Below are 22,508 nucleotides of genomic sequence, written 5' to 3' on the forward strand. Positions count from 1 at the left end.
CTGGATTCACTAGATTGCTAATGCTGTAACACCTTCCTGAAGTTGTACACTGTTCATAAATAGTTCTTTAAAATGGAGAAACAGGAGCTTCACAAACCGAGGGATCGAGGTAAAACTCGTCTGTGATTTCACCTTTAGTTACTGCACTGAATAAATGAAATGCTTAGTTGTCGAAGCTAATGCGGAGCCTCGTTAGATACAGTGTGAACGCGAGCTGTGCTTTAATCCAGCCCGGCGTTTATTAAATGCAGCCGATTGCGCATAAACACATTAGAACTGATTACCGTGTATATTTTTTCTCCCTTTGATTAACGGTGAATACAAGCTGTAATGTCTGGTACATGAATGGGACTTCCAACGATGTTTCATACATTTTTACATTCACCCTCTTGAGATATTGAAATATTTGTGGATTGCTCTGTGTCAGCTGTAATTGCCCAAAAAAAGCTTCATGTTCAAAGCCCAGTGCCTGATATAGGGGTATAAAAAAATGTATGTATAGTCATGGTGGATAATTCATTCTGGATCACAAACACCACTCCAACTCATTTCAAGGTATAATGTGGTGCTCCATCTATTAAGTTATTGCAGTTACAATGCTACACATCCCAGTGCTGTTCTAGCAGCAGGCCTGGGACCTACTTGGAATTGGGTGCAAAACAGGAATGCACCTTGGCACCCCTCCATTACAGATCATTACACACTCACAAATCTTTTCATAAACCTATGGAAAATTAACGGATTTGTGTTGTGGGAGGAAACCAGATAACCTTATGCACAAACCTCTTAAAAGCGTTGACCCAAGGCAAAGATTTAACCATTGATCCCAGAGCAGTGTGCATGGGACACTACTTGTTGGGCCACTGTGCTGCCCTATCCAGCAAATGGTCTTTATATAAAATAACTATTTTTGTATTTTTCACTAGTGTACCTTTCAGTATCTGCATTTACATATTCAAAACTGTTGATAAGTTCATAAAACACCATTTTATGATTTCACAATTTGAAAATTGCTATATTTCCATTATAGATGTTACAGATCTTAGTTCCTGACACAACCAATGTAAAATAATGTTGTTTCTCCTCAATGTACAATTTCACATCAAACCACTTTGCTTTTTCCCCATATCACCTACTGAATTACGGGGAAACCTTGAATAATGAATGGAATTCTCCTTCAAACTCATTTAAAGGATTGTTTAAATGAGCATAAGAAGTGGGGGACAAAGTCATTTTTTTCTTTTTGTTTTATTTTGTGATAAATACTTGTAGAAATACAAAGCGATTTATATTCTATTTCTCCCCTGTGTCCTCTGCAGGCTCCGTATTGCCTCTGTCCTCCTTGCGCCTCCTGGTTCCACCTTTGCATTTAATGTCTGCATTTATGTGGCAGATTCTACTGCAGAAAAATGTGCTGCATTATGGCAAACTGGATGACTTTGTATCCATGGTCACAGAGACTATTCCGCACCTACTGAGCTACAGACAAAGAGCACAGCTGATATTGGGGCTGAGGGCAAGGGTAAGTGAGTTCTGACAACAGATGTTTTGATCCAACATTATTGTACCAAGAAGCACAGTGGTGCAACAGGTAATGTCCTGTGCCAGGGTCCTGGGATTGTGGGTTCAAACACTGCCTCCAGTCATTGTGTTTGAAGAGTTTGATGTTTTCTCACTGTTTCTGCATGGGTTTCCTCCATGTGCTCCACTTTCCTCCCACATGTTCAGACACATGTTGTAGGTGGATTGGTTATTCAAAAAAGGATATGGCAATTATAAAAATTGATGAATGTATGAATTATTATACCCTATCTGTTTAAACAATATTTGTTACTTAATCTCTTAAAACATTAGCTTAACAGGAGAAAGAAAAAATAATTATATTAAATGAAAGTTAATGTAACAAGGATTTTTGGATCATTTATTGTCTCTAACTGCTTATCCAATTCAGGGTCGTAGTGGGTCTGGAGTACCCAAACTACTTTTTGTTCATTTTGGATAGTTTGGTATGTTCATTTATATATATATATATATATATATATATATATATATATATATATATATATATATATATATATATATATATATATAAAATTCTTTTATGACAACTTATAATTTAAAATTTTGAAAAGTTAGAAGCTACCAAGTTTTTGTTCCAGCAATGAAAATGTATAAATAGCCTCTTCCCAACAGTAAGATTTTTATTTATTTATTTTTTAAATAAATAAATATATTTTTATACATGATTTTTTGGGCAAATGTGTGACATTTTGCTAATTACCTAACCAAATTGTCAGTCATAAGCTTGTCTTAGGGGTCACCTTTATCCTGCTGGCCTCACTTTGACCTGCCCTGACCTAGTGTAACTTGTTTGTTTTTTATTTCTTTCCCCAGATGGTTTTAGAGGTGTTACGAGGCTCAGCAGATATGAAGACAATCCAGGTACACTTGGAGAAAATGAGACTCCCATCAATTCCAGCTGGAAGATTAATGGTAAATAAATACAGTACCCAATTATATTGCAATATGTAGTGAGTAATTTAGGAAATAGTGAATAGGGGCCGTTTTGAACGCAGCTACAGCTTGTGAAATTATTACTTGCAGAAAATTCAGTAGTCACATGACTAGTGAATGAAGACTTTCATGCTATAATGGATTGCTTCAATGCAAGCCATTGACTTGTTTATAGGTGAAGATTAATCTTATTAGGAAAAAAGAGCCAGAGTGTGCAAATGCAGTTCCAGAATGGTAAAACCCTTCCCCTGTTTCCTTTTGTTTAAACTTCCCTGACACTTCTGAGGCTGGTATAAGAGTATTTGAAGAGCTAGGCAGTTAGAAAAATTTCTGGAAGTGATATTTGCTTGTTAATTTCACCACCTCTTGGAACACTCTGCCTGAAGTCAAATGTAGTAGAGGATCCACAAATTCTGCTTTGGCAAATATGATACTGGAGTTGTGTTCTCCCCGTGTCCGCGTGGGTTTCCTCCGGGTGCTCCGGTTTCCTCCCACAGTCCAAAAACACACGTTGCAGGTGGATTGGCGACTCGAAAGTGTCCATAGGTGTGAGTGTGTGTGTGTCTGTGTTGCCCTGTGAAGGACTGGCGTCCCCTCCAGGGTGTATTCCCGCCTTGCGCCCGATGATTCCAGGTAGGCTCTGGACCCCCCGCGACCCTAAATTGGATAAGCGGTTACAGATAATGGATGGATGGATACTGGAGTTATTGAGTTTACTGAAGAAATCAGAGAATTACCAAGGCATTTTAGAGCAAAGAGATTGGGAAAACCGCCAACAGAAAGGTGCATTAATTTTATAAATAGCTTTAAATAATTGTAGGCTCTCATTTTGCCAAGGTTTCTGTAATAAAATATTAGTACAGGATGCCTTTAATAATGTCCAAAAGGTGTTTTCCTTTTTAATGTAGAAAGTAAAAATGTACATTTAAGACTCAAATTGGACAAATTACATTTATACTTACTACTGAAAATATGATATAAATATATACTGGAAATATCACTTATTTATTCATTTATTTTTATTTGTTTATTTATTTATTTTTAAATGAAAAATCTGAAAGTGTGTCCATTTACTACTTACCTTTATTTACCTTCTCAGGACATAGATTCAGATTTGAAGCTGGCAGTGTCTAATTTCAAAGCACTGGTTCTTGCGCTAATGAAGGACCCAGCAGAAAAAGCATATTTCTTTCAGGTAAGAAGTGGATAAATTTTCATTTACATTACCTTATACACTGGTCAGCCATAACATAAGCACCTCCTTTTTTCTACACTCACTATCTATTTTCTCAGTACATGTATATCATGCTATTTGTGATTCGCTGATTTTAGCACACTTTTGCCAGACACAGATTGAGAGATTTTCTAACAAATACACACTGTTTTCTACAAATACACCACACCTAAATACTGTTACATGACGGGGAGTCAGATTCTGACAGGGAGTTGGAAATTGGCACCTACGTCAGTGTTCCCCAATGGGCTGCCTGCTAGTGTTAAATCTGTGGCCCACAGCCAACACAATCACATTGGACTTATGTCCTCGAATTTTTGCACATGAAATTCTTAATTTTTCATTACTGCTAGACAACCAGTGCTCTTCAGATGTGAAATTGCTGAGACAAAATGCAGGAGTATTTACATATGCGTTCTCGGGAAACATCATCAGTCGCAGCCCAAGTACTGTTCCATTTAAAAGTCCACATCTAACCAAGTACAGTTCAGACCCCTGGATGTGTTCTTGCTCTGCCTGTATTGTCGAGGATGCACTGGGATGTGACTTCTGCAGACTGGAGAGAGTCATTTTGCAACAACCTCAGAGCGATGAATTTTACCTCTGCCACTTATTTGGTGACTCATCAAGTACATTGGAGTTTCAATTACAGAACGACCAGAGGGTCCTCCTGTCCTCAGGAGTTTGTGATTACACTTTGTCTTGAAAAACGGCCTAAGTGAAATGTAAAAGCCCACTGTGACCTGGGCTTAATGATACTGGTGCCAAAAAAAAAGCAAACCAATCAATGAGCACCACCTCAATTTCTGGTCTCCTTTTAGAACCCACAGCTGTCACTTCATTGAATGGTGAGTAAAATTAAATAACTGTAGTTAGGCCTACCTATATACATAGACTTAATAATAATCATAATCAGTGTAATAATAATAAAGTCACAACTCTATAGCTGGATAAAATACTCTGCGTTAGATGGATGTGTTTTGTTGTTTTACGCTGTGTGTTTGTTTGCAAATAATATGTTTTTTTACAGGGTACATTCTGTTTATTTGTGAAGTTTTGGCACTAAATTAGCTCCATATAAATTGATGAGACACAGCAGTGCTGCTGCAGTTTTTAAGCACTGTGTCCACTCACTGTCCTTTTTAGACCATGTTGTATGTGTCAAGTCAGAGACAATAGCAGTAAATCTCTTGTGGCATACATTTTATTGGTCATGCACTCCATCATCCATCAGTGGACTATTTTTAGTCCAGCAGTAACACTGAGGTGTTTAAAACCTTCAACATCACTGCTGTGTCTGATCCACTCAAACCAACACAACACAGAGTAGCTCACTGGCACCATGTAAGTGCCACTGCAGTGCTGAGAATGATTCACCAGCTAGATCATACTTGCTCTGTGGTGGCCCAGTGGGGTCTCCAGTTCATTTGAAGAACAGAAGTAGAAAGGGGGTGAAAAAGCATGTATAGAACTACAAAGTGCTCCTGTATGGACCATTGTTGATGGTCATTGGGTCATTGTTGATGCTAGATAAATGTAATGAATTTTAATGATATTTCTAACATTTCAGCTATGCTATGTTGATTTTGTTTTGTAAAGGAAGTGTTTCCTATGGAGTATGGCTCAAAATATGACATAGCTCTAAAGGAACTTATGTGGGAACTACTCTTCTGTCTCGAGAGGATGCTTCCTATTCCAGACTTTAAAAAGGTACAGTGCTGTATTTACTTTAAAGCAGGTTTAAAGTCATGTGTAGGGCTTGTAATTAGCAATGCACCAACTTTACATTTTTACTCAAGAGACCAGTTCATGTGTTTAGATGTTGAATTCTGTTTACAACTTGAATATATGACTATGGAAAAGCTATATATAATCTCTGCAGGAAGACACTGTAAAAAGAAAATTAACTAAATTGAATATTTTCTCACAGACATTGTCTTGGCTCACCCCTGCTCCTGATGGCCTGGATGAATGTATACAGTCTGAACCAAAACACTTGCAAGCTCTGTTACAGCATCATGAATTAATAGGCAACGGGGAGAATCAGTATTGGGCCCAAGCTTCCCAAACAGGTAAAATGTACTGGGTTTAAAATCCAGATTTTACTTTTACTGGACAGAGGGAGGTATCCAAATGTTTTTTTCAGCACACAGACCAAAAGGTATTGGCATCTAAACATGTATACAGTGTATTGCATTGGTCCTGTACATCTGTCTTTTTTGTTTCTAAGCTTAAAATACAACACCTGCTCCAGCAAATACATTTCTACAGATGTATGTTGTTGGCTGGATCAAGTGGATTAATGTTGGGTACAACAGCATGTTATGTGCTGGTTTGAAATATATTATACACTATAATATATACATATTATATATTATACAAAAAATTAAATATAAAAAAGACACAGACGCCATCATATCTACAGTACAGTCATTCCAAACAGCTGTTTTTTTATTATTGTTTTTTTTTTATTATTGTTTTTTTTTTTTTTTTTTTTTTTTTTTTTTCTTGGACCTGAAGGGATTTCTCAGTGCTCATCTGGGGACTGCATCCTTTCCTCACTCTCTATCCCTCCATCAACACATGTTGCAGTTGCCTCAGAACCTGTGGTCTATCACATCCAACCAGCCACTGTTACAATTCTGAGCCAGAATGCCCTGAGCCAGCTGGACTCAGAGGCCATCATAGTGACTGACTACACAGAGGTTGAGCTTGGCAGTAATGAAGTGGCAGAGATCACAGAGGTCAGTCACACCAAAATGGAGGAACCAGTGAGGAAATTTGTGGAGGTAAATGAGAGCAGTTCTGTGGCAGTCATCCTCAGTGATGAAGGTGCTGTAGAAGAGGAACTAATTAATGTAAGCCAGCAAATCGAAATGTGCGAGGATCCACTGGGCATCAGAAATAAAGAGGAGAATAAAACTCTTTGTGAGAAATCGACACAGTGTGACATAATAATGGAGATACTGGGAGATGGAACAGGATTAGTGCCCCTCAAAGGTGAAGTTGATGGAGGAAGTAAAATTGAACAGAAAGAGGATGATGTAACACAGACTTTTCACAATATTCTGGAGGATAGTGTTAAAGCCAGCTCTGCTCATAATGAAGACCAAAGTTCATCTGTAGAAAGTGTTGGCCAGACAGTGCCACTCAGACGGGGGCGTGGCCGTCCGAGGAAGAATGCAGCACCTGCAGAAGAGATTCAGACTGGAAGACGGAGAGGACGCCCTCCATCAGTCAATGTCGAAAATGCCACAGAAAATGAGTAAGGATAGGATTGATATCATAAGGCATTATATATTTATCAGTATCTTTTTAGTAATTTTTGAAATATACAAATACTGTCTGTTATGAAAATGTAATGTTTTTATTATGTTTACAGGACAAATGGAAATGGAGAAGAAAAAGGTACACACCAAAACATTCCTAAAATTAGTAACTAAAATACAAATGTAAAGTTGTTTAGTTTAAGCCACCAAAGGGGTTCTATTTCTGTCTGCTTTGTCCTAATATGTAAAAGGCTTTTTCCATTTAAGCCTGACAGACAAACCATGTTGAAACAGGCATATAAACTGAGATAGCCCCAAGCACAGCCAGAAAATGGCAAGTTGAATGGTATTTATGATTAGCCTGAGTTTAGCACCGTTTAACATCATATTTGCCACTTTAGAGGGTATTTAAAATCAGATATGCATTATGTTTGCATTGAGCTTTTCAAAATTATTAAGCAAACCAGTTGAATTGAACACATTCTATCCCTTTTTTAGTGTATATAACAATATAATTTAAATAATTCTGATAAAATATGAATGATATTTTACAAGTAAACATCATAAATTTGGACATATTAGCAATTGCCTCTTAGGATAATGGTATAGTTATATGAATTATTGCATCAAACATAATGGATGTCACATTTTATGGCATTTATCAAAAGCTATTACCTAGGAGTTGGACCTACATGTACTGAAATATCAGTGATGATTGTGTGAAAAGTAGTTTACATTTGATAGCACTTCTGGCAAAACCAGGCATTATTAATAATTTATTTTTATTATTATTTTTTTAAAAATAAAAGATGCAACAGCCAGTAAATCTGAAACAGGTCAGATCATTGCTGAGACTAGACTGCACAGCACAAGAGGTCTACAAACACGACAGACAACACAGCATGAAGCTACAGAAAACCCACGCGCTCGCTACAACTGCAATATCTGTGGCCGGAAGTTTACACGCACATCTGATGTGCGGCGCCATCAGCTCACCCACACTGGCGAGCGTCCATTCCATTGCACCCACTGTGAGAAGACCTTCCAGCATTCATGGGATCTGACCAAGCACTGCAAGAAGTCCCACGGTGAAGCCATCTTCACTTGCCAGATGTGCTCCTGCAGTTTCTTAAACCTCAGGGCCTTGACCACTCACCACAAAAAGAACCACACAGAAGAGCTTCCTCTTTACTGCTCTATCTGTGGCGAGGCCAGCCCCAGCGCTACTGCCCTTCTTGAGCACCGCAAGTCACACAGTGCCACTCGGCACTACAAGTGCGAAGAGTGTGGTGAGATCTTTGACACCATACTGCAGAGGTCAGCCCACCGGGAGGCTCACCGCAAGCACCGTAAGTTCAAATGTCCACAATGTGACAAAACATACACACGACGGGCAGATGTCAACCGGCACATGCTGACACACACAGGGGAGAGGCCACACCAGTGTGGCATCTGTGGGAAGAGTTTCACCCTACGCACTGGCCTTCAGAAGCACCAGAAAGTCCACTCTGGAGAGAGGCCCTACCAGTGCCCGCACTGTCCCAAAGCATTTAGCTTGCTATCCATCCTGCACAGACATGAGCGCATGCACACGGGCGAGAGGCCCTTTCTGTGCTCGCAGTGTGGCAAGAGCTTCCTCTCATTGGGTGAGCTGCTCAAGCACAACAAGTCACACACAAACGAGAGGCCACACTCCTGCACCCAATGCAAGAAGAGCTTCAAGTCCAAGCGAGGGCTTCATGATCATATGGTGAGGCACAGCGGCCTAAGGCCACATTCCTGTTCTTACTGTGGCAAGAAGTTCACAACGTCCTTTGCCTTGATCAGACACAACATGATGCACACGGGAGAAAGGCCCTACTCATGCGCATACTGTGAAAAAACTTTTATTACATCAACGGAAGTGTCCCTCCATGAGCGCTTGCACACCGGAGAGCGGCCCTTCAGCTGTCCGGAGTGTCCCTGGAAATTTCGTAGCTCCTCAGAGCTGGCAAGGCATAAGCGCACACACACACAGGAGAGGATTTATACCTGCAACTTATGTCCCAGATCATACAGTACCATGGCCAAACTGAAAAACCACACACGATTCCACACAAACGTTGACCAAGCCAGTTGCCTTACTGAAGCGGAGGTGCCTGTTGCATTGTCCTAATAGAACTGGTCAATAAATGTAACTGAATGGAACTTTAATGAATGCCAGTTCATGTATTTGCCAAATAGCCCATTTCTTTGCTGTTATTTTTGTAATGGATTTACAATTATGGTCAATATTAAAAGTTGAACATCTTAAATCATGAGCACAACTGATCCATATTCATATTTAAATTGCTTTATTGTAAAATTCTTTGCCAAATATGCCAATTAGTATATTTGTTTTTTCATACTGAGACTTTTTTTGCCTGTAAAGCTGTAAATAAATGTAAGTAGATTTTGGAAGACTTTTTACTGCAATGTTACAAGTTTAAACTAATCTAGTGTGGGCAGCATTGAAGCACTGTGGGTAGTGGTGTTATCACAAAGCTCCAGGACCCTGGGGTTGTGGATTCAAATCCTGCCTTGGGCTGAGAGAAGTTTTTTGTTCTCCCCATGTCTTGCCTGGATTTCCTCCAGGGGCTCTACTTTCCTCCCACAGTCCAAGGACATATGTTGGTAGGTGGATTTAGTCTTGCCACACCTCCTGGTTTTCCCAGGATTGTTTTTTTTTTTTTTTAAACCGGAAAATTTATCTTCCTTCTCGGGACACCTGTTGTTATGGTTTTTCGTGAAAACGCACTTCCATTCACATATTCATCTTTAAATAAACATATATTCTGCTGTTGCATCAGTGTTCTATTCCCCACACCTACATAGTCGTGGCATGCTGGTCTCTGTGTTGCTGTAGCAGACAGATTCTTTTATTTGATTGGTTGTTACATAGGCTGTTTGAATGCGTAGTGAAAACTCGCTCCGTAGACAGCTAGGATTAGCCTCTAACCTCTACCCAGTCAGTAGTAACCCCCCGCCCTGGGCGTTCTGGTTTTCCACAAGTCAGATATGGCAACCCTAGGTGAACTGGCTGCTCAAAAGTATGTACGATGCCTAGTGATTCTGGGCAGGAACCCAATACACCCTGAATCAGATAAACGGTTACAGACAACGAATTAAGTAATTAATAATCTAGTGTGAACTTATGTGATGCTTAAGACAGTAGCACATACATATTAGCCATATCAAACTACATCCCCAATTCCAATGAAGTCGGGACGTTGTGTAAAACATAAAATCAGAATATGATGATTTGCCACTGTGTTACATCACCTTTCATTTTAGCAACATTCAATAAGCGTTTGGGAACTGAGGGCACTAATTGCTGAAGCTTTGTACGTGGAATTCTTTCCCATTTTTGCTTGATGCATGACTTCAGTTGCTCAACAGTCCAGGGTGTCCGTTGTTGTATTTTTGGCCCAGAGGACATGACGTCCATGATTTCCAAAAACAATTTGAAATGTGGACTTGTCAGACCACAGGACACTTTTTTACTTTGCGTCAGTCCGTCTCAGATGAGCTCAGGCCCAGAGAAGCCGGCGGCTTTCACGTTACATGGTGGAGCAATGAACTGTGTTCACTGACAATGGTTTTCTGAAGTGTTCCTGAGCCCATGTGGTAATATCCGTTACAGAAAGATGTCAGTTTTTAATGCAGTGCCGCCTGAGGGATCAAAGGTCACGGGCATTCAATGTTGGTTTTCGGCCTTGCCACTTACTTGCAGAGATTTCTCCAGATTCTCTGAATCTTTTGATGATATTATGGACTTTACATGATCAAATCCCTACATTCCTTGCAACTGTACTTTGAAATACTTTGTTCTTAAACTTTTGGACGATTTGCTCATGCAGTTGTTCACAAAGTGGTTAACCTCATCCAATCTTTGCTTGTGAACAACTGAGCCCTTCAGGGATGCTCCTTTTTACCCAATCATGACACTCACCAGTTTCCAATTCACCTGTTCACCTGTGAAATGTTTTTGAGCATTCATCAACTTTCTTTTGTCATTCATCAAAAGTCTTTTGTTGCCCCTTTCCCAACTCTTTTAGAACATGTTGCAGGCCTCAAATTCATGAGTGAATATTTGCAAAAAACAATACATTTTATCCGTTTGAACATTAAATATCTTGCTTTTGTAGTGTATTCAATTGGATATGGGTTGAAAAGTATTTGCAAATCATCATATTGTTTTTATTTGTTTTACACAGCCTTCCCAGCCTTGCACAATACAGTCACAAATGGATTAGTTCCTTCCATGCATGGATAAAAACTTCGTTGTATTTGTCATTTGCTGAAAAATCTATCTGACCATTGCAGCTAGCCCAGTCCAATCACACTGAAGTTGCAAGGAATGTGTCCTGACTGCTGCAGTACCCACTGTAATATTCAGCAAGTAAGTGATGTTATGTAGATTAATATTGGTACTGACATGCATATAATTGTTTGTTTTCACAGTTCCTTTCTATAACCATTCTTGTCTACTGAAAATATATAAAGAGGCAAAGAAACTCTGATACATGTGATCAAGTACGGAGAGCAAAAACAAATATTTTTAAAAGAAAGAAACGTTTAAGGGTTGAAATCTTTTTTGTTAATTTTCTAAGCAATCTAACGTGTTTCATTATTAGTTACAACAGCAATATATTACATCCTGCAATCCAAACACTGACAGGGAGACATTTCTCCATGTGTTTGTGTGAGGGGATGTGTTCAGCCGGTCGGGCGATGGCGCTGTGGGGAAAAAAGTGAGAAAAGTTGAGAGTAAAATGTCCGGCCGTTAAAGGAGGACGTTCAATAGCTCTGGGGGTTTTCTATCAGGAATGTTTAGAAGTATTTCATGTTAGAGCCACTATCTCAAAAACTCTATTTTATTGTTTATGGCCAATTTAAACGACGTGCTCGGACTGTGAATAGGTGAAGTTAAAAATAAATCTACAGCTGCTCCAAAAGTCTTCATAGATGGAAGAGGAGATGTCCGAACAACACATTACAGGTAAAACGCAAATTTAACTCATGATTGAGAGCAAATTTCTCATCTGTTAGTATCGTAATTGGTACACACATACATAGAATAGTGTATAGTTTCAGTATATTAAGTTGAAGTTGGCTTCTGCTTATTTTAATTTTTTTTGTTCCATGTTAAATGGCGCAGCAGTTACTGAATGATTTCAGTTGAAAACAGAACGGTGGAGCAGCGTTCAATCGTTGGTGTGGAGAGCCTCGGGAATGAACGTATCAGTAACAGCAGCATAGATCACCCTAAGGGACACACAACAGTTTCATTTGAGGCTTTCAGACCTATTTAGTCCAACATTATCTTGTAAATCAGCTGCTGCATCTTGAGCTAAAACTTGAAACAACAGTACAGTGGTTTGCTGATAAATATATCTTTTTAGAATCGCTCCAGTTTAGTATATGCCTACCATCATGTGTATACGTGTAAAAAAGTGGAAAAGTGCAGGAATGTGGCACACGGGGCTTGAAAAACAATTTTGATGTGCCTCATTCAATTAAAGCAGTGGCTACATTTCTTGCAACTTCAGTGTGATTGGACTGGGCTAGCTGCGATGGTCAGATAGATTTTTCAGCAAATGATAAATACAATGAAGTATTTATCCATCATGAATCTATCTACTACATCTGTGACTGTATTGGGCAAGGATGGGAAATTATAACTCTTTATAACTTAATTTTTAAACCTATATATATATATATATATATATATATACACACACTAAAATATTAGCAAGACTTTAACACTGTAAATCCCAGCTTCTGTTCCAATTATTGAATTGTGTTTGTATTTTACAATCTCGAATCATGAATCTGTTTGTTAGGAAAATGCTCAGCTATGTTCTACCAAAAAAGTATAGGCTTAAAAAAAATCGAGGCTCTACTGTGTCAGATTTTTCACTTTTTTCCCTTCGTTTCCGGAGTAATTTTGCCAATCCTGAAGTGCAGTGCTTTTAGTGATGCATTGTGTTCTTGAAGTGCACAGTACATTGCTATGTTACTGTGTGTGTGTGTGTGTATGATGGTGCTGATAGTGGAATAGGTTCGAACGAGGTGTGTTACCTTGCTGAATAATGGGGCTGATATCAGTTTTCTTAAATGACAGAGTGAATCCTCTGAATGTTTGTTTGGAACCCAATTGTATAACTCTGTGATATTTATTTATTTAATTGATTTAATTTGGGAGGCACGGTGGTGCAGCAGGTAGTGTCACAGTCACACAGCTCCAGGGACCTGGAGGTTGTGGGTTCGATTCCCGCTCGGTTTGACTGTCTGTGAGGAGTTGGTGTGTTCTCCCCGTGTCTGCGTGGGTTTCCTCCGGGTGCTCCGGTTTCCTCCCACAGTCCAAAAACACATGTTGGTAGGTGGATTGGCGACTCGAAATTGTCCGTAGGCGTGTGTGTGTGTCTGTGTTGCCCTGTGAAGGACTGGTGCCCCTTCCAGGGTGTAATCCCGCCTTACGCCCAATGATTCCAGGTAGGCTCTGGACCCACCGCGACCCTGAATTGGATAAGCGGTTACAGATAATGAATGAATGAATGATTTAATTTGCAGAAGTTCTTTGACTTTAATGTGTTAATAAATGTAGTTGTTTCTTATGGCCTGTTAACTGCTACTTTAATTAGGCTAAAGTCATATGTGGGCTGCTGCATTGTAATATTCATGGGTCATGCATATTTCATAAAGTGTTTCAGAAGACATATTCAGAGGATTTTTTAAAATTTTTTTATAATTATCAGGTCCTTCTCTGTGTCTGCCATCCTTGCGTCTCTTGGTCTCACCTCTTCGACTTATGTCTGCATTCATGTGGCGCATCATGCAACAGCGTGATGTATTGCAGTATGGAATGCTTGCAGACTTTGTTTCATTGGTTACAGAAGTCGTCCCAGAGCTCTTTAGTCACATACGTGGAGTAGAGCTCATCCTGGGGCTGCGAGCAAAGGTGATGTCACATGAATTATCAGTAACATGAAAGCTTCAGCTTTATTACCATTAATAAAAAAAGCTTATTGGATGTTTATAATAATACTGCCCTTGGTAAAAACGTTCTTTTATCCCACCTCTTGTAGCTGATTTTAGAGTTGTGCCGCAGGGATAATCCAGTAGATGTCAGTGCAATTCAACCTCACCTCAACAGTATCCAATTGTCACTTCCTCTGGTTAAAAATGTAAGTGACAGGCATTAAACATAATGAAACCGTGAACACCATGCACATACATTGACCTGTAAAGGAATTACATTTAACTGTGCTGTACAGGTGGACAGTACAGAAGTGGAAGAGACAGGAATTCATTTTGTGGAACTGGTCCAAACACTTATTAAAGACGCCAATGAGAGAGAGCACTTCTTCCAGGTCAGTCTCTAATGAAATTACTTTATCCATATGGTCAAATGCTCATGTGAGGCTTTCTTTAACCATTTACGAGAAGCATAAAAATATATTTTTTGTATAATATGTATTTTTAAAACAAATCTTTTAAAATAATTCTGTAATGTGATGTTTGTAAATTAGGATTTTTTTTTAAGATAGCAAGTTTTAATGACATAAGATATTTTGTCTCTTGTCAGAGTGTATTTCCAGAGGAGTTCGGCCCTAATTATGACTCTGCAATTCAGACACTGATGTGGGATTTCTTGTCCAGGCTAGAGCACTTTTTACCAGTTCCTGATCTTTTACAGGTTCATTTTTGTTCATTTATTTATTTATGGATTACTCAGATTTCTTTCAAACATACTAATATTTAAAATTTGAAATGAACATATTTCCTCACTTTTCATCAAATTCTTCTGTACTCTTCTGGTCTCAGACTGTGGCTTGGCTCAGCTCAGAGTCTTCCGCTTTCTTCTATGAAGAATTCATGAGTAACTCTGATCACTTAAAGTCACTGCTCCATCACCATAAGTGCCTTGGGCACCTGGACATTTGTGGTAGGTAATGTTATGCTTAGGTCTGCTGTTAGTGGCATTTCAAAACTTTAATTTTAACCCTTGAGTAATATACACATGTACATTATACTGCTTCATGAACTTCCTTTAAACATAATAAATAATAATAAAACAAATAGTAAGTTTTTTATCATGAAAATGCATTGGATATATTCTTGTTATATTATTGCACTATTGTTATCCCTCTGCACAGGGAGCACTTATTACCTACTAAACTCTGCTTTTATCTCCTCAGCCCCCTCACCATCCCTAAATATGACGGACTGTCTCCTGTCTGCTTTAGCTGGTAAGAAAGACAAGGCTCAGCTGAGCACAGGCAATTGTCTTCTTAATCAACCTGACAACTGCATTCCCTCTCAGATCCCTGTGTGTGTTATGGATGGGTCGGATGTAGAGACCGTGTTGGTTGTGTCAGAGTGGACAGAGATTGAATTAGGAGCAAACCAAGATGGAGAGTCCCTACCAGTTGTAGAAACCAATGAGAATAATGGCTGTGCACTAAATACCACCAGTGATTTTGAACAGAGATCAATTATGTCTAATGACAGCATTGAAGAAAAAGAAGTTGGGAGCAAGGGGGGCTGTAATACTGAGAATTATTCAGGAGAATATGCACAGCAGCTTAAAGACGACAAGGCATCTGTTGATGAGAATCGGTCTCTCAGGACTTCGGAAGCAGAAAAGTTTAACTCTATCTGTGACGAGGGACAGACTCTGTCATCTAATGCTACACCAAATATGGAGTCTAACTTCACTATGCCCGGACAGCCTTCTGAGGAGCCTGCTGTTTCTGCAGATGTCACTGTGACCAGGAGATCAGCTAGAAAGCCTAAAAAGACTTGGAAGATTAACATGGTAAACCTCCAAAAGCAGAAAAGAAACAAAGCAGATAAAGTAGTAATTACTGAGAAAAGAAAAAGAAAGACTGTCATACCCGAGACAAATTCAGCTTCAGTTAACTCAAGTAACAGGTAAATTAATGTGTTTTTTTTTTTTTTTAACTGCATGGTTGAGTTTCTCTGTTTCTGAATCATCTCATATGTATGTGTATATGTGTGTCTATATATGTGTGTGTGTATGTAAAGAATGTTTAAAATGGATATTCCATGGTGTTATACAGTGTTGTAAATAAATATTTCTCCGTATTGCTTATCTAATTAGATATAATTTATATATTTGTTTCTGTACATTTGTGTAGTTATAATGAATTGCACTTTCACTTTACTACTTTAAATATTTAATGAAATAATAATAAATATAATAATTATTGTTATTATTATTATTTTAATTTGCATTGTCTTATATATTTTAAAGGGATGCTGAACGTCCTGAAGCAGCACCTGGACATGTCACAAAAGTCGGAAACAAAGGTTATGTTCCACCCTCTCATTTATTAGGTAACACTACATGAAAAGTAAATGCATATTTATATTTACATTTGCGGTTGTTTTTCAGATGTCTCCACAGAGGCCTTTGCTTGTCTTTGGTGCTCATTCACTCACACTCAAGAGAGGTACCTGAAAAGCCATATCAAAAAGATCCACCCCATACCAATGAAGGAGAGTGAGAAGGAACCATACTTGTGCCAGGTATGTGGTAAAGGCTATCGCTTCCCTGGCATGCTGAAGGCTCACCAGCGCACTCACACGGGCGAAAGACCCTTCCAGTGCACCGTGTCTCGCTGTGGGCGACGCTTCTCACATATCCAGGCTCTGCGGCGCCACCGGCTTATACACAAACCCAAAGCTACTCAGAAAGTGTCTGATAATACACCTCAGGAAGAAGAGTCCAAGCAAGAGGAGCAGCAGAGCCTGCCGGGTCAAATGTATGAATGCCTCTACTGCTTAGAATGCTTTAGCTCACTCAGTGCTCGCCGGGACCACCATAAAACACACAGTGAAGAGGAGATGAACCGCTGCAGTGAATGTGGCAAGCAGCTCAGCTGCCAAGCAGCTCTTATCAGGCATAAGCGGGGCCACCTAGCGGACCGGCCACACAAGTGCACCATATGCAACTCCAGTTTCACCTGCGTAACCAGCTTCAAACGCCACATGCTCACGCACCAGCCTGAGAAGTTGTACCACTGTAGCTGTGGCAAGGGTTTTACATACAGAGGAGCCCTGCTGTCCCACCAGCGCACACATGAGGCAGAAAGACCCTATCACTGCTCACACTGTGACAAAAGCTTCCTGTACCCCGGTGCTCTGAGGAAGCACGAATGGACCCACTCAAAGGAAAAACCCTATCTCTGCTCACACTGTGGCAAAAGCTTCAAAAGGGAGCGTACACTCCGAGCGCACATGGCAGGCCACACCAAGGAGAAAATGTACAAGTGTTCTGTGTGTGACAAAACGTTTGCCTACAAGGCCAGTCTGACCAGACACGAGCTCACCCACACCGGCGAGAGGCCTTTTCTCTGCTCAGAATGTGGCAAGACCTTCTTCTCTCTCGGAGAGCTATTGAAACACCAGCGCTACCACACAGGACACAAGCCCTTCCAATGTGAACACTGCGACAAGAGTTTCACACAAGCCTGCTACCTTCAGCTTCACACCAGGTACCACACTGGAGTGCGCCCCTACACCTGCCCTCAGTGTGGCAAAAGCTTCTTCACCTCCTGCCGCCTCAAAAGACATATGAAGATCCACACGGGAGAGAAGCCGTTTGAGTGCAAAGAGTGTGGGAAAAAATTCAGGCAGGCGTACGTGCTTAAAGTGCACCAGCGGACTCATGTAGGGGGGAGATCAGAGACTGTCATTATCAACAGTTTATTCTGAACATGTTTTTGTGTAATGGATAAAAATAATAATTAGGTTACGTGTATTGCAGTTGAGTTTTTATTTCAGAGTTTTATTTTTAATCCAGAGGGCCATTATAAGAATCATTTATATTTTATATTTTCCTAAGGGGATGCTACTGTAAAAGCAATTAGCGATTGCTTTGTAAATATTGTTATTCCAGTGTTAATGGAGGTCTTCACTAACACCTGTCAGTATAGACCATACATATACTGCCCAGAGTTGTGGAAGAGGTTGTAACTTTATTTTGGCAAAATAAGGTGTCAGGAAAAAAAAGTTAGTTTCCAAATAGTGGCAAATAAAATAACACACTTTGAAAGTAAATAGAGTAAACCATGTTAAAATGTAAGATATTTGTTGATAGCGCTGACATAATATGTCCCGAGCTAATACAATGCTGTTTTCTATTCTGGTCAGTAATGCCATGTATACAATCCATGATTTTTAAAGTCGTCAGAATGTTGTTCTCTTCCCACTATGCAAGTTGTGTTCTTATAATCATTCATATTAAGTGTTTCGTTTTTCACGTAGCATGACTAATCTGCTACACCGGGTCATGATTTATATGATCTTACATCAGGAGGAAACCCTGCTGATTCTGTCTGGTCTCCAAAAATATACATTGTCATGAAAACGTAAGAAATGAATTGATGCAATTTGCGAGATAACCTTTATTCTAACATGAGTGTTTAATGTTTTATGTAAATTTTTTTTAACAGGTAAACATTTGGTATTGAGTTTTTTTTAAAACAACACCTGTTTTGTGTAGAACAATTAAAAACAAAACAAATGTTGCGTAGCACACAGTTTTCTCTTTTGACTCATACGTCCTCCATAATTTAATGTGTAATTCTTCATATGAGCAGCTGATGTCAGCATTGCTCTATTGAAATGCTTTACGCTTTATTCATTTAATAAGGCTACTGCACTCACTCACACTGACAGATGGAGAAACAGAAGTTACAAATTTTAACAGCTCCACTGTAGTGTTTTTTTTTTTAACTAATGAGTAAAAATGAATCCCCTCCTGTCATTTACTGTCATGTTAACAGTAAATGAAAGTAAAATTCTACCCTCCATCTCCCCATTTTCAACAGATGTCAAGTTGCCTGTTATTATTAATGGATTCTCAGAAAAAGCTGGTGATTGCAAAAAGCTGTTCTTGCTTTCTCCCTCTTTTGCACTATCAACAAAACAGAAACGTCAATATAACACCCTCAAAACACAAAGGCGCAAAGGGCAGATGCCGGTGGGGGCCTGTGCTGAGTTCCTCTGCTCACTCTGTCTGTCTCACAGCTTTGGATTCCAGCTGAGGGATCAGAAAGAACAGAATGGCTCAACTGCCCTGCTGCTGTGCACTGACCTTCTGCCTCCGGCAGTGCTCCAGATAGAAGCTGCCCTTTTACAATCGTATAGAACCAGCTTTCTCTACCAGCCCCTGAATTTAAAACCACCTATTATGATCTTTTTGTAGAGTTTTGGAGTCCATCTGCTTCATAAGAGATAAACTGAACAATCTCTTCACCGCTGTCAACTATGGTGCAATTTCTCAAGATGATTGGGAGTGGCACTCATTTAGGATTTGTTGTCTAAAGGCACAACGCTTTACAACGATTAAAAATTATTTTCTATTTTTTAAAAGTGATCTCTCCAAAAATAAATTGATTGAGGCAAGTGTCAGAACTACAAGCATTGCAACTTCACCTACTGCAACATATTGCTTAGCAGTACATAACATTATAACTGACTAACCATACAGGAACACTTTGTAGTTCTGCAAATACAGACTGTCCATCTCTTGCTCTGCGTACTTTGTCCCCTTTCACCCTGTTCTCTAGTAGTTAGAATGCCCACAAGGCAGGTATGATTTGGGGGGTGGATCATTCTCAGTGCTGCAGTGACACTGATGTGGTGATGGTGTGTTAAAGTGTGTTGCGCTGGTATGAGTGGATCAGACACAGCAGTGCAGCTGGAGGTTTTAGACACTGTCCACTCTATTAGACAAACCTACCTTGTTGTTCCACCTTGTAGATGTAAAGTCAGAGACAGTAGCTCATCTGTTCTTGCCCTAATCCTTCATCAGTGGAAACAGGACGACACCCATAGGGCACTATTGGCTTTTGGACAGGTCACAGTCCAGCAGTAATACTGGAGTTTAAAAGGTAGGCCTGAAACTCTATTAGAAATGTAATTTCGCATTCCTAATATGGCATTTCTAAAAGATTTGAGACATTATATAAAATGTAATACAAATATGAATCTGTGATTTGAACCTTTATATAACTGATAAAAGTACAAATAAATAATTTCCAATGCCATTTTATTAGAAACTCAGTGACCATGTTCATTGTAGTTTGTGAATATAGACACATTTATAATCTGATGCCTGCAACACACTCAAACACAACACTTCTGGGAAGTGTACTGTCTGGAAATTGTCAGTGTTTTTGAAACTAGAGCAGGATGATGCTAGTTTTACTGGAAAAAATAATGGCATGCATCTTTATTTGTATTTATATTTATTAGCGTATATATTGTTTACTGTGTTCTCCCTGTGTCCACGTGGGTTTTCTCTGGGTGCTCTGCTTTCCTCCCACAGTCCAAAAACACACGTTGGTAGGTGGATTAGCGACTCAAGTGTCTATCGATGTGACTGAATGTGTGTGTGTGTGTGTGGCCCTGTGAAGGACTGGCGCCCAATGATTCTGGATAAGCTCTGGACCTACTGTGACCCTAAACTCGAAGAGTTTACAGACAATGAATGAATGAATAAAAGTACAGTCAGCTAGATTTAGGATTTGATGCAAGAGGAACATGAGCAACTGAATGGGTGAAACAGTGATGCAATTAGGCCAGACTATTAAGCTCTACCTGAACATTCAAAAACATTTTCCAGTGACAACAGAAAGATGCTGGTCAACACTGCATTTAGTATGATGGCATAGTGCTACATGGGTCTCATGTAATTTGCTCTAATATCATAATAAAATTTGTTTCTCAAGAAAAAGTTTCACATTGAGAACATACATGGTTGTGCTTATGAAGATACAAGTTTTGATCATAAGTTGATAACTTGTCACCTTTTTTTTTCTTAGTCCCTTTTTTTTGCAGATTAAAGTGTAGCATGGTAATTTTTGCAGATGAATTAACTGGACAGCTTGATACATGCTTTCCCACTTCCCCCAATTTCAGGATGATTAGATAATTTTCTGAATTAATTTGCACTTCTGTAAATTAAAACGCAGCGCAATTAACATGTGCTGTAATTGCTAAGTTCTGGCTGGCAGAGCTGAATCTCTTGCGGCTCTGAAGCAGAGCTGGTTTTGCAAACTTCCACCAGGCTGAACTGTTAGAAAAGCAGTTATCAACAGAGGCGTAATTAGAGGGACCATAGAGCGAAGAAGGGGAAAATACACTCCTTAACACTTTCTGTCCAGCATCACAGAGTTAAGCTTATAGCCTTGGCACAAATCCAGAAATTGTTTGCATTCTCTTACAGTAAAATACTTAAAATACTATTATACTGGAGTCTACTATTATATTTGGAATTACAAAACGTTTCCTATGGGCACCATTCAGAATGACAGCAATTAAAAATGATTTAACCATGGGTAAATTTGGAATAGGAAAGTTTAAGTAACACAGATTTATAAAGGTTGTGAAAGACGGTTAGAAAGATTGCTTACTGTATACACTTTGGATCATTGATACTGGATTCTCCAATCCTGATAACCCCCTGCTCAGCACAGTTTCAACTACCCCAGCAGGCTTGAACACAGATCACAAACCTTTATTCATTCATTCATCTTTTGTAACATGTTAGTCCTGATCAGGGTCACAGTGGGTTTGGAGCCCAACTGAAATCACTGAGACCTGAGGCAAGGTTCAAACACAGAACCCAGGACCATGGAGCTGTGCGGCAGTGACACGACCAGCAACACCACCAGGTTAATCAGATCCAGGCCAGAATCCATCCAAAAATGATTAATTCCTAACTAAAAATGACTTCCTTTATACATCTTTTCACTGCGAGAGAGTCTATTTTGCTCTGTAAAAGAGCAGAAAGAGATTTTTGTAGGTCAATGTGCAGCTCAAAGAAATCAGAGTATTATAATTTTTAGTATTGCAATTTGTAATGTGCTCAAGTATATTGACTTCAATTTATTTCCCAGTGAAACTTCAGTGATCTAGAAGATATTGTGTAATCCATATTTGCTCAAGTCAAGATATCCCAGTAATAACCATCTCCAACCATTTCACTTTTTTTCTCCTATTTAAAAGAGTGTGTATTTTTAGTTGCTGTATATTCTCAGGAACTTGCAACTGAACTGAAGAGTTAGCAGTACAAGGCCACAGTTCTAACTCTCATCACATTATCTAGGCTCACTTCACATCTCACACAATCAATTACTTGGGTGAATTAATCCCTTAATACCCAAAAGCTGGAAATTGCTTCTACACACATACAAGCACAGTAAAGCAGATTAACAGATTTATTGAATTCCAGAGTCAGGATAGGACAATCTTCCTCATCTGTGAAACTCTCAGAGTCATGAAGCGATAAGCCACTGCAAACAGCTCAACCACTGTATCGCCATGTCACATTTTTGGCACATCTGTATTTCAAAAGCAGGGTTTTATGCATTAGGCTGTAGTCCATTTTCGAGGGATTTGTGTTCAAACAAGAATGTGATCAAATGCTGAAA

At 39.3% G+C, this 22,508-nt stretch overlaps 2 protein-coding genes across 3 annotated transcripts; both read left to right on the forward strand.

Moving 5' to 3' along the window:
* Positions 1–9,793, forward strand: si:zfos-932h1.3 (zinc finger protein 184). Its single transcript, XM_066667399.1, has 9 exons — positions 1–109; positions 1,320–1,522; positions 2,395–2,493; positions 3,614–3,709; positions 5,348–5,458; positions 5,679–5,820; positions 6,269–7,013; positions 7,131–7,156; positions 7,827–9,793. The coding sequence occupies exons 1-9, from the start codon at positions 73–75 to the stop codon at positions 9,170–9,172; spliced, it is 2,805 nt and encodes a 934-aa protein (XP_066523496.1). The 5' UTR covers positions 1–72; the 3' UTR covers positions 9,173–9,793.
* A 1,963-nt stretch (positions 9,794–11,756) lies between these two features.
* On the forward strand, positions 11,757–18,808 carry si:dkey-14k9.3 (C2H2-type zinc finger protein). 2 transcript variants are annotated; one of them, XM_066669842.1, is made up of 9 exons: positions 11,757–12,037; positions 13,797–13,999; positions 14,127–14,225; positions 14,316–14,411; positions 14,627–14,737; positions 14,866–14,986; positions 15,240–15,975; positions 16,319–16,374; positions 16,460–18,808. In XM_066669842.1, exons 1-9 carry the CDS (start codon positions 12,004–12,006, stop codon positions 17,779–17,781), a joined length of 2,778 nt encoding a protein of 925 aa, XP_066525939.1. In that variant the 5' UTR covers positions 11,757–12,003; the 3' UTR covers positions 17,782–18,808. The 2 variants fall into 2 exon arrangements, with proteins under 2 accessions (XP_066525939.1, XP_066525940.1); XM_066669843.1 differs by lacking the exon at positions 11,757–12,037 and adding an exon at positions 12,883–13,533.
* Positions 18,809–22,508: the final 3,700 nt, after the last annotated feature.

Source organism: Hoplias malabaricus, chromosome 4 (genome assembly GCF_029633855.1).
Source record: "Hoplias malabaricus isolate fHopMal1 chromosome 4, fHopMal1.hap1, whole genome shotgun sequence".
Taxonomy (NCBI): Eukaryota; Metazoa; Chordata; class Actinopteri; order Characiformes; family Erythrinidae; genus Hoplias; species Hoplias malabaricus.